We start from the raw sequence: 12,430 nt of genomic DNA on the forward strand, positions 1-12,430 counted from the left end.
GCGCTCTTCAGAAGACATCCCGATTGCCACGCTGCTTACTCACAAACTGTTTTACAGTAACTGAGAAATGACTGAGCAGAATCTTTACTATGCGTCAGAAGTAGACAACTCAAGGATTTATATTTATTGGTTAATCTTTTATTATAGCGAGAAATGTTATTTAAGTTAGGACGTGGCAAACAGAGCTATATTTTATAGCTGGACTTTAAGTCTTTATTGCACTTATAAACTATGTGTCACATGGCGAGTGTTAAAATATAACAGAAAACCTGTTTAATGCAATCACATTATAGTGACGGAAACCAGGGGCATAGCTATAGGGGGTGTAGAGATAGCTTGAGGGTCCCAGAGGTTACTTTTTCATGGCACTACTACGTTTGGGGATCATAGGATAATTCATCTGCTATATGTTGCTGGTTGAGATCAGGTCTGTATAAGAATGATTTCACACCACTCCTATTGATTAATGCTGCCATCTACTGACATTTTCAGACTTATGCCGTCACACTGTGTTGGTAGTAGAGCCCAGTATTGTTCTCTGTCCCAGTCAGGGTGTAATTCCCACAACTGCTAAAAGTAAAGGTGTGTAAAAGTGTTTGGTTTTCTTTATCTTTCTATAGGTGTACAGGCCCTGGCATTGAAGGATGCAAACCCCCCGGGTAAGATTTCTGACATGTATTTCACAGGTCACAGGTCCTAACGTTAATAGATCTGTAACATTCATAGAACTGTCCTTTTTGAGTTCCCACAATGCAATATTCTCTTGTAATGGAAAAGGAAATAAAAGAACAGAGAACACATCATGTTACTTAAAGAAGCTCTTCTCCCATCAAAAGGTGTCTCCTCTTAATATATTGCAATCATATTATATAGCATTGTGTACTTACAATTGCTGCCTTTCCCTTCTACCCAGATAATTCTTCTCTTTTTTTCATTAGGTCTACTACATTACATGATTAAAAACTGACTAGCTGAACTTAAAAACTGACTAGCTGAATCCTTCTAAGCTCTATTTAAGAACAGGAGGTCAGTTTTCCCTGTACAAGTCATGAGTTACTGCAAAAGTCCCTGCAGGAGGGAGGAGGGAGCAGCTGGATCAGAAGAGGACGAGGAGAATGATAAATACAGGGAAAAGAGACTTCTTGTTTCTACACAGAAAAGAAAATTATCTGGGTAGAAAGGCAAAATTAGCAATTGTAAGCACATAGTGCTATATAATATCATGACTACAATATATTAAGAGGATAAAATCGTTGATTTGAGAGCTTTATTCAGGACCAAATTAGTAGAGCAAAGTAGTTATCATTTTGTGGGTGTTTATTAATTTATATCAACAGGGATCCCAAATACATATTTATAGACCAAAAATCGTAAAATCCACCCCAGACTAGCTGCATCAACTCCAGTAAACTGAGAAGAACAAAGGAGAACTACACGATGTTATCCAATACAATCGGTAATCAATTTTATTAATATATAGGGTTAAAAATTAATGATACAATACTTCATAACAAGAGAGTGCCAATCCAATGCAGATTAAATAAATCTCAAGGGAAAGCGACCTCGTGTCGCCGCGAAACGCGCGTCGGGGGTTTATGGTCCGGACCCTCTCATCCCCATACATCTACAAGTGAGCTCCGCTTATCAATGTGACTTGTTTTGGTATTATCCATGGGATGTTTTTTTGAGCCTCCAGTGAGGAATACTTTTGATTACATATTAGCTCATATTGCCCCTCATGAATTGACTTGGAGCTTATTATTACCCCCCCCATGAATCACTTGATATGTATATGAGACTTACCTGAGTTGTTTGGGGTTTTTGGGGGGGCAGGGTGGGGGGGATTTATTTCATCTGCATTGGATTGGTACTCTCTTGTTATGATGTATTGTATCATTAATTTTTAACCCTATATATTAATTAATAAAATTGATTACTGATTTTATTGGATAGCATTGTGTACTCCTAGTTTTCCTTTGTTCTTCATGGCTTATTACTTTATGTAGATTAATGGGAATTTGTCACCAGGTTTTTGCAATGGGCTGCTTGCTGCAGTTTTGATAAAATCCCTGTTTTCTCTGCTGCAGATCTAGCAGTTCTCTGAATGCTGAGCCCTGTATAACCCAGTCCACATCACTGTTTGGCAGCTTTCTGTGTACATTGTATATAGGCAAAAAATCAATTACGCACTCCAAATTTAATGCAGAAAAATTAAAGAATATTTTATTAGTATTGATCTATCCACTGTATATAAATATTGACGTTTCAGCCCAAGTCAGGCCTTCGTCAGAACTACAAATGATAATCAAAAAATAGTCTCCGTATAATATGCAGGTTCGATACATGGATAGAGAACTTAGTATATAGCATACATCAAACAGAATGATAAAAAATAAAGAATAAAAAGTAAAAGATAAACTTCATACTCCATAGTGCATGTATGTATTAATTATTAGAAGCAGCATAATAAACTGGTGTGCTGTATAGAGCTGATGTGTTCTCAATTTGTGAGAAAAAAATATTCATTGAATCTTATACAGAGTCCGGAGGCTGAGGTATAGAAGAAATCAACAAAAAGGGGGAAACAAGAAAAAAGAAAAAAAACAAAAACGATTTTTAGACTGTTTGGAATGGTATCCTATTCGTGCATCCAGTAATCAGTGGTGTGCTGTGCAGCCCTTTTTTGATACTGTATATAGGCAGACAGCTGGCAATCTGTGGTGGGGCTGGGGTTATACAGACCTCATTATAAGGACTACAAGGCAGCATATTTACTAGTCTTCAAGTGATAATCTCCTGCTAATAAAACAGTGATTTTATCAAAACTACAGGAAGCAACCCTGTAAGTGACACATCTCTAGAAGCAGAGTCTCTTTCTCTACATTATGCTGCTCTCAGATTAGATGGCAAAAACCTGATAACAGATTTGCTTTAAAACTGTGCAAGGTCAAATTGGGGTTCAAAAGAAAAACTTCCTTTTAAAGCACCATTCCAGCATTTTGTCTTTTATTTTACCCCTGGAGTGGTGTTAATAATCTAAGTTCCCTGCCTCAATTATTATACTCCCCAACTGCCGTCTTAGGCTTCTTTCACACTTCAGTTGTTTGGCGCCAGTCTGCTCTGACATAGTGACGATCGACAGATCCGTCACAATTTTTGAGAAAACGGTTCTAGCGGATCCGTTTTTTTACTTGGGTGTTGTCAGGGAAAAGTATCTACTTTTTGGAGCATGCGCAATTGGAAAAGCGGATTGGGGCGACGGATCCGCCGAATTGACGGTCGCGACGGATCCGTCGCCCATAGGCGGCCATTCTATGGAATGGCGGATGTGACGGATCCGTCGCGAACCGCCATTTCGGCATAGACAAAAAACGTTATAATGTCCGTCAATGTCTAGATGACGTCCGCCAAATCTCGACGGATGCGTCACATGGCGGATTCAAGGGACGACCATCCGCCACAATCCGTCACTAATGTATGTCTATGGGAAAATAGCGGATCCGCCAAAAACAAATGGCGGATCCGCTATTGACTGACGCCAAAAGACTGAAGTGTGAAAGAGGCCTTAATCTGTTATCTGCGCCACTCCTGTCGGTCTCTGGTCTGCAGCAGTTGTGACCTGCCGAATGTCTCCAGTTGCTGGGCGATCCGTAAGCCACAACTCAAAGTAAGTCTATGAGAGCCAGAACAAGCCCAGAACGAGGATTTCATAGACTTACACTGAGAGCTGGTGACCGCTACCTCTGACTTCTGGTCAGTCGGCAGTTGCAGTCACAATATGGTAGCACGAGACCGAAGTAGCACCAGGAAAAGCAGAAAACGGCAGATGGTAAGTACAGTATATTGCTAGGGTCAGAGAACTTAGATTAGTGGCACCACTCCAGCATTGAAATAAAAAACACTGGAGTGGTGCTTTAAATATCTTTCACATTTTACACAACAGAATGTGCCCCTTCAGCTTTTAGAACTGAGATGTATTGTCCACATCCCTGAAATTTTCCAAACGTATGTTGGTAGGAGGTCCGAGCACAATACAGTTCATGTTTTTATTGAGCGTTCACTCTGCTCCTTTTGGTAGATGTTTAGATGTAAAAAGAACACCGGCCCAGCGCCTGTGTTGGAGCCTCACGTTGATTAATGCAGGAGACAATCGTCTGTTGGCTTTCTTGCAAGAACTGTGTCAGATTTTCCAACTTGCTATAATATACAAGCTGTAAGAAAAGGCTTCAAGCACTCTAGAAAGTAAAGTCCCCATCGTTCTGGTGTAATAGTAATATACATGAGAGTATATCTAATATATATTATTTTATGAGGTTTATTTTTGAGGGGCGATGCCCTGGTCTCCTGTTCAAAAAAAACTTTGCAAGAATTTTTGTATGCAAATGGTCGGAGGATTCAATATACCATTGATACCGGCCTGCTCTGGTTCCCTGAGTCTTACAATGTCCAATAATGGCCCTTGGAGACGAACTACGAAGATTATTTATAACAAAATATTTTCTCCTTCTTAGCTCTAAAGTGGCGTACATTGCTGCTGGTGTTGTTGGAGGCATTCTTGCAGCCGTTGTGCTAGGACTGGTGGCATTTTTCTTTATTCGAAGAAATCGCATTAACAGAAAGCGTACACTCCGAAGATTACTGCAAGAAAGAGAGGTGCGGACATCGTTGATTATTTGCAAATGAAATATGGAAAAAAAACATAAGCAATTAGAACAATATAAATTGTAAAAAGTAATTATCTAAGTTAGTAATGAATCACAGTCGTATCATAAACTGCAGCGCACCCTGGATCAAGCCTGGCATACAAAACGCCAGTCTTGAGGAAACTGCCACAAAGTATATTAGGCTCTTGCATTTTTTTTTATACAGATATATTAATCTAAGAATGGAAAACCCCTTCCCTACTGTTTATTTGCTTCCCCATTGCCTGCCATCCTTAAACACAGCCTTCATTGCCTACATAGAGTTGGCGCTAGTAAAATGGTTTTCTTCCTCCTAGAGGGAACTCAAATGCAGTATACCTGTAACGTTTGTCGGGAATCAGCCAGTTATTTTACTATGGTTGTAATCTTGTCTATCTACTCCTGGATTTAACTCTATCCCTTATACAATGATTTTACAAATACCGGTACTTGCTTTTTTTCTCCCCATAAAATATATTATGCTTTGTAGAACATTATATTAATGAGAAGTTATAGGATATTACAATATGACAATATTTCATTGCAGCTAGTGGAACCTATTACACCCAGTGGTGAAGCTCCAAACCAAGCACTTCTTCGAATCTTGAAAGAAACTGAATTCAGGAAGATAAAGGTCCTTGGGTCCGGGGCGTTTGGTACTGTATATCAGGTATGATGTTGAGGAGAGAATTTCCTTTGCCATTTTGCCAACAGATGCTAAAAAAAGTTGTCAATAACAGATTTGTTTAATAGCGGAACAGACGTTTTACATAACAGTTAGGGCCCGATTCATTAAAGTACCACCCCAGCATTTTTTTTAAATTTCAGTGCTGGAGTGGTGCCCCTAATTCAAGTTTCCTGCCCCTAATATTAAATCCACCAGTTGCTGTCTTCAGCTCTTCCCGACACCACTCTGTTCTTGTGCTACCATCTTGTGACCGCAACTTCTAACTGACCGGAAGTCAGAGGTAACGGTCACAAGCTCTCAATACAAGTCTATGAGGGCCTAATTCTGGCCTCGTTCTGGCTCTCATAGACTTACATTGAAAAGTAATCTCTGGCTCGTCCAGCAAACACTGGAGCTATATGGCAGATCACAACCTGCAGAAAACCGACCAGAGCAGCGCCGCAAACAGAAGAAGACGGCAGCAGGTACGTATGAGACTAGGTGCAGGAAACTCTATTAGTAGCACCACTCCACTGCTGCATTAATAAAAACACTGGAGTGGTGCTTTAGGACTGACGTTTTGTACATCAGTCTGAATGAATGCAACCACTGGAATATATTTTGAAACATTCATTACGAGACTTACGCCACTTAATGAACTAGGTGCATCTGACAAATGCCATGCATCTCCAACAGAATTGACTTCCACCACTAAAAGAGCCTTCAATTTTGATGAATAGGGCAGGTGGCCTTTGCTGTGTCCCATCCCACCTTAACCCCTTTACCCCCAAGGGTGGTTTGCACGTTAATGACCAGGCCAATTTTTACAATTCTGACCACTGTCCCTTTATGAGGTTATAACTCCGAAACGCTTCAACGGATCCTGGTGATTCTGACATTGTTTTCTCGTGACATATTGTACTTCATGATAGTGGTAAAATTTCTTTGATAGTACCTGCGTTTATTTGTGAAAAAAACGGAAATTTGGCGAAAATTTTGAAAATTTCGCAATTTTCAAACTTTGAATTTTTATGCAATTAAATCACAGAGATATGTCACACAAAATACTTAATAAGTAACATTTCCCACATGTCTCCTTTACATCAGCATAATTTTGGAACCAATTTTTTTTTTTGTTAGGGAGTTATAAGGGTTAAAAGTTGACCAGCAATTTCTCATTTTTACAACACCATTTTTTTTTAGGGACCACGTCTCATTTGAAGTCATTTTGAGGGGTCTATATGATAGAAAATGCCCAAGTGTGACACCATTCTAAAAACTGCACCCCTCAAGGTGCTCAAAACCACATTCAAGAAGTTTATTAACCCTTCAGGTGTTTAATAGGAATTTTTGGAATGTTTACATAAAAATGAACATTTAACTTTTTTACACAAAAAATTTACTTCAGCTCCAATTTGTTTTATTTTACCAAGGGTAACAGGAGAAATTGGACCCAAAAAGTTGTTGTCCAATTTGTCCTGAGTACGCTGATACCCCATATGTGGCAGTAAACCACTGTTTGGGCGCATGGGAGAGCTCGGAAGGGAAGGAGCGCTATTTGACTTTTCAATGCAAAATTGACAGGAATTGAGATGGGACGCCATGTTGCGTTTGGAGAGCCACTGATGTGCCTAAACATTGAAACCCCCCACAAGTGACACCATTTTGGAAAGTAGACCCCCTAAGGAACTTATCTGGATGTGTGGTGAGCACTTTGACCCACCAAGTGCTTCACAGAAGTTTATAATGCAGAGCCGTAAAAATAAAAAATCATATTTTTTCACAAAAATTATATTTTTGCCCCCAATTTTTTATTTTTCCAAGGGTAAGAGAAGAAATTGGACCTCAAAAGTTGTTGTCCAATTTGTCCTGAGTACGCTGATACCCCATATGTGGCAGTAAACCACTGTTTGGGCGCATGGGAGAGCTCGGAAGGGAAGGAGCGCAGTTTGACTTTTCAATGCAAAATTGACAGAAATTGAGATGGGACGCCATGTTGCGTTTGGAGAGCCACTGATGTGCCTAAACATTGAAACCCCCCACAAGTGACACCATTTTGGAAAGTAGACCCCCTAAGGAACTTATCTAGAGGTGTGGTGAGCACTTTGACCCACCAAGTGCTTCACAGAAGTTTATAATGCAGAACCGTAAAAATAAAAAATCATATTTTTTCACAAAAATTATATTTTTGCCCCCAATTTTTTATTTTTCCAAGGGTAAGAGAAGAAATTGGACCTCAAAAGTTGTTGTCCAATTTGTCCCGAGTACGCTGATACCCCATATGTGGCAGTAAACCACTGTTTGGGCGCATGGGAGAGCTCGGAAGGGAAGGAGCGCGGTTTGACTTTTCAATGCAAAATTGACAGGAATTGAGATGGGACGCCATGTTGCGTTTGGAGAGCCACTGATGTGCCTAAACATTGAAACCCCCCACAAGTGACACCATTTTGGAAAGTAGACCCCCTAAGGAACTTATCTGGATGTGTGGTGAGCACTTTGACCCACCAAGTGCTTCACAGAAGTTTATAATGCAGAGCCGTAAAAATAAAAAATCATATTTTTTCACAAAAATTATATTTTTGCCCCCAATTTTTTATTTTTCCAAGGGTAAGAGAAGAAATTGGACCTCAAAAGTTGTTGTCCAATTTGTCCTGAGTACGCTGATACCCCATATGTGGCAGTAAACCACTGTTTGGGCGCATGGGAGAGCTCGGAAGGGAAGGAGCGCCGTTTGACTTTTCAATGCAAAATTGACAGGAATTGAGATGGGACGCCATGTTGCGTTTGGAGAGCCACTGATGTGCCTAAACATTGAAACCCCCCACAAGTGACACCATTTTGGAAAGTAGACCCCCTAAGGAACTTATCTGGATGTGTGGTGAGCACTTTGACCCACCAAGGGCTTCACAGAAGTTTATAATGCAGAGCCATAAAAATAAAACAAAATTTTTTTCCCACAAAAATTATTTTTTAGCCCCCAGTTTTGTATTTTCCCTAGGGTAACAGGAGAAATTGGACCCCAAAAGTTGTTGTCCAATTTGTCCTGAGTACGCTGATACCCCATATGTGGGGGGGAACCACCGTTTGGGCGCATGGGAGGGTTCGGAAGGGAAGGAGCGCCATTTGGAATGCAGACTTAGATGGAATGGTCTGCAGGCGTCACATTGCGTTTGCAGAGCCCCTAATGTACCTAAACAGTAGAAACCCCCCACAAGTGACACCATTTTGGAAAGTAGACCCCCTAAGGAACTCATCTTGATGTGTTGTAAGAGCTTTGAACCCCCAAGTATTTCACTACAGTTTATAACGCAGAGCCATGCAAATAAAAAATATTTTTTTTTCCACAAAAATTATATTTTAGCCCCCAGTTTTGTATTTTTCCAAGGTTAGCAGGAGAAATTGGACCCTAAATGTTGTTGTCCAATTTGTCCTGAGTACGCTGATACCCGATATGTGGGGGGGAACCACCGTTTGGGCGCATGGGAGGGCTCGGAAGGGAAGGAGCATCATTTGGAATGCAGACTTAGATGGATTGGTCTGCAGGCGTCACATTGCGTTTGCAGAGCCCCTAATGTACCTAAACAGTAGAAACCCCCCACAAGTGACCCCATATTGGAAACTAGACCCCTCAATGAACTTATCTAGATGTGTTGTGAGAACTTTGAACCCCCAAGTGTTTCACTACAGTTTATAACGCAGAGCCGTGAAAATAAAAAATCTTTTTGTTTTCCCACAAAAATTATTTTTTAGCCCCCAGTTTTGTATTTTCCCAAGGGTAACAGGAGAAATTGGTCCACAAAAGTTGTTGTCCAATTTGTCCTGAGTACGCTGATACCCCATATGTTGGGGTAAACCCCTGTTTGGGCACACAGGAGAGCTCGGAAGGGAAGGAGCACTGTTTTACTTTTTCAACGCAGAATTGGCTGGAATTGAGATCGGACGCCATGTCGTGTTTGGAGAGCCCCTGATGTGCCGAAACAGTGGAAACCCCCCAATTATAACTGAAACCCTAATCTAAACACACCCCTAACCCTAATTCCAACGGTAACCCTAACCACACCTCTAACCCTGACACACCCCTAACCCTAATCCCAACCCTATTCCCAACTGTAAATGTAATCTAAACCCTAACCCTAACTTTAGCCCCAACCCTAACTGTAGCCCCAACCCTAACCCTAACCCTAATCCTAGCCCTAACCCTAGCCCTAACCCTAACCCTAATCCTAGCCCTAGCCCTAACCCTAGCCCTAACCCTAGCCCTAACCCTAACCCTAGCCCTAACCCTAGCCCTAACCCTAACCCTAACCCTAGCCCTAACCCTAGCCCTAACCCTAGCCCTAACCCTAGCCCTAGCCCTAACCCTAGCCCTAACCCTAACCCTAACCCTAGCCCTAACCCTAGCCCTAACCCTAGCCCTAACCCTAGCCCTAGCCCTAACCCTAGCCCTAATGGGAAAATGGAAATAAATACATTTTTTTTTATTTTTCCCTAACTAAGGGGGTGATGAAGGGGGGTTTGATTTACTTTTATAGCGGGTTTTTTAGCGGATTTTTATGATTGGCAGCCGTCACACACTGAAAGACCCTTTTTATTGCAAAAAATATTTTTTGCAATACCACATTTTGAGAGCTATAATTTTTCCATATTTTGGTCCACAGAGTCATGTGAGGTCTTGTTTTTTGCGGGACGAGTTGACGTTTTTATTGAAAACATTTTTGGGCACGTGACATTTTTTTATCGCTTTTTATTCCGATTTTTGTGAGGAAGAATGACCAAAAGCCAGCTATTCATGAATTTCTATTGGGGGAGGCGTTTATACCGTTCCGCGTTTGGTAAAATTGATAAATCATTTTTATTCTTCGGGTCAGTACGATTACAGCGATACCTCATTTATATCATTTTTTTATGGTTTGGTGCTTTTATACGATAAAAACTATTTTACAGAAAAAATAATTATTTTTGCATCGCTTTATTCTCAGGACTATAACTTTTTTATTTTTTTGCTGATGATGCTGTATGGCGGCTCTTTTTTTGCGGGACAATATGACGCTTTCAGCGGTACCATGGTTATTTATATCTGTCCTTTTGATCGCGTGTTATTCCACTTTTTGTTCGGCGGTATGATAATAAAGCGTTGTTTTTTGCCTCGTTTTTTTTTTTTTTTTTCTTACGGTGTTTACTGAAGGGGTTAACTAGTGGGACAGTTTTATAGGTCGGGTCGTTACGGACGCGGAGATACTAAATATGTGTACTTTTATTGGTTTTTTTTTTTTATTTAGATGAAGAAATGTATTTATGGGAATAATATTTTTTTTTTTTTTCATTATTTTGGAATATTTTTTTTTTATTTTTTTTACACATTTGGAAAATTTTTTTTTTACTTTTTTACTTTGTCCCAGGGGGGGACATCACAGATCAGTGATCTGACAGTTTGCACAGCACTCTGTCAGATCACTGATCTGACATGCAGCGCTGCAGGCTTCACAGTGCCTGCTCTGAGCAGGCTCTGTGAAGCCACCTCCCTCCCTGCAGGACCCGGATCCGCGGCCATCTTGGATCCGGGGCTCGAGCAGGGAGGGAGGTGAGGAGACCCTCGCAGCAACGCGATCACATCGCGTTGCTGCGGGGGGCTCAGGGAAGCCCGCAGGGAGCCCCCTCCCTGCGCGGTGCTTCCCTGCACCGCCGGCACATCGCGATCATCTTTGATCGCGGTGTGCCAGGGGTTAATGTGCCGGGGGCGGTCCGTGACCGCTCCTGGCACATAGTGCCGGATGTCAGCTGCGATAAGCAGCTGACACCCGGCCGCGATCGGCCGCGCTCCCCCCGTGAGCGCGGCCGATCGGCTATGACGTACTATCCCGTCCAGGGTCAGATAAGCCCAGGGCACCTCGACGGGATAGTACGTCTAAGGTCACAGAGGGGTTAAATCTGCCAATTTTGGCAAAGCTGTCCGGGACTGGTGTAAAAATGCCAAAAACGCTAATTTTTTAGCAAAATTGAGTTTGCAACATTTCAAAGTGTTTTACACCAGAACACTGACACCTTGATGGCTCAGGCTTTTAGACATTTACAGTTATATGTAAAAGTTTGGGCACCCCTATTAATCTTAAGCTTAATGTTTTATAAAAATTGTTTTTTTTGCAACAGCTATTTCAGTTTCATATATCTAATAACTGTTGGACACAGTAATGTTTCTGCCTTGAAATGAGGTTTATTGTAGTAACAGAAAATGTGCAATCTCAATTCAAACAAAATTTGACAGGTGCATTAGTATGGGCACCCCACCAGAAAAGTGACATTAATATTTAGTAGATCCTCCTTTTGCAAAAATACCAGCCTCTAGTCGCTTCCTGTAGCTTTTAATGAGTTCCTGGATCCTGGATGAAGGTATTTTTGACCATTCCTCTTTACAAAACAATTCCAGTTCAGTTAAGTTTGATAGTCGCCGAGCATGGACAGCCCTCTTCAAATGATCCCACAGATGTTCAATGATATTCAGGTCTGGGGACTGGGATGGCCATTCCAGAACAGTGTAATTGTTCCTCTGCATGAATGCCTGAGTAGATTTGGAGCGGTGTTTTGGATCATTGTCTTGCTGAAAGATCCATCCCCTGCGTAACTTCAACTTTGTCACTGATTCATGAACATTATTGTCAAGAATCTGCTGATACTGAGAGGAATCCATGCATCCCTCAACTTTAACAAGATTCCCGGTGCCAGCATTGGCCACACAGCCCCAAAGCATGATCGAACCTCCACCAAATTTTACTGTGGGTAGCAAGTGTTTTTCTTGGAATGCTGTGTTTTTTGGCCGCCATGCATAACGCCTTTTTGTATGACCAAACAACTCAATCTTGGTTTTATCAGTCCACAGGACCTTCCTCCAAAAAGTAATTGGCTTCTCCAAAAGTGCTTTTGCATACCTCAGCTGACTCTGTTTGTGGCGTGCTTGCAGAAACGGCTCCTTTCGCATCACTCTCCCATACGGCTTCTCTTTGTGCAAAGTGTGTTGTATAGTTGACCGATGCACAGTGACACCATCTACAGCAAGCTGATGCTGCAGCTCTCTGGAGGTGGTCTG

The 12,430-nt window shown here is 41.4% G+C and overlaps 1 protein-coding gene across 1 annotated transcript in view; it reads left to right on the plus strand.

Moving 5' to 3' along the window:
• EGFR (epidermal growth factor receptor) overlaps positions 1-12,430 on the plus strand; it is a 250,897-nt gene that overhangs the window by 200,276 nt on the left and 38,191 nt on the right. The window contains exons 16-18 of the mRNA XM_069730173.1: positions 621-659; positions 4,512-4,653; positions 5,230-5,352. Of these exons, the coding sequence (XP_069586274.1) occupies positions 621-659; positions 4,512-4,653; positions 5,230-5,352 (304 nt within the window). The remainder of the gene's footprint in view (positions 1-620; positions 660-4,511; positions 4,654-5,229; positions 5,353-12,430) is intronic.

This window comes from Ranitomeya imitator, chromosome 6 (assembly GCF_032444005.1).
Source record: "Ranitomeya imitator isolate aRanImi1 chromosome 6, aRanImi1.pri, whole genome shotgun sequence".
NCBI classification, from domain to species: Eukaryota; Metazoa; Chordata; class Amphibia; order Anura; family Dendrobatidae; genus Ranitomeya; species Ranitomeya imitator.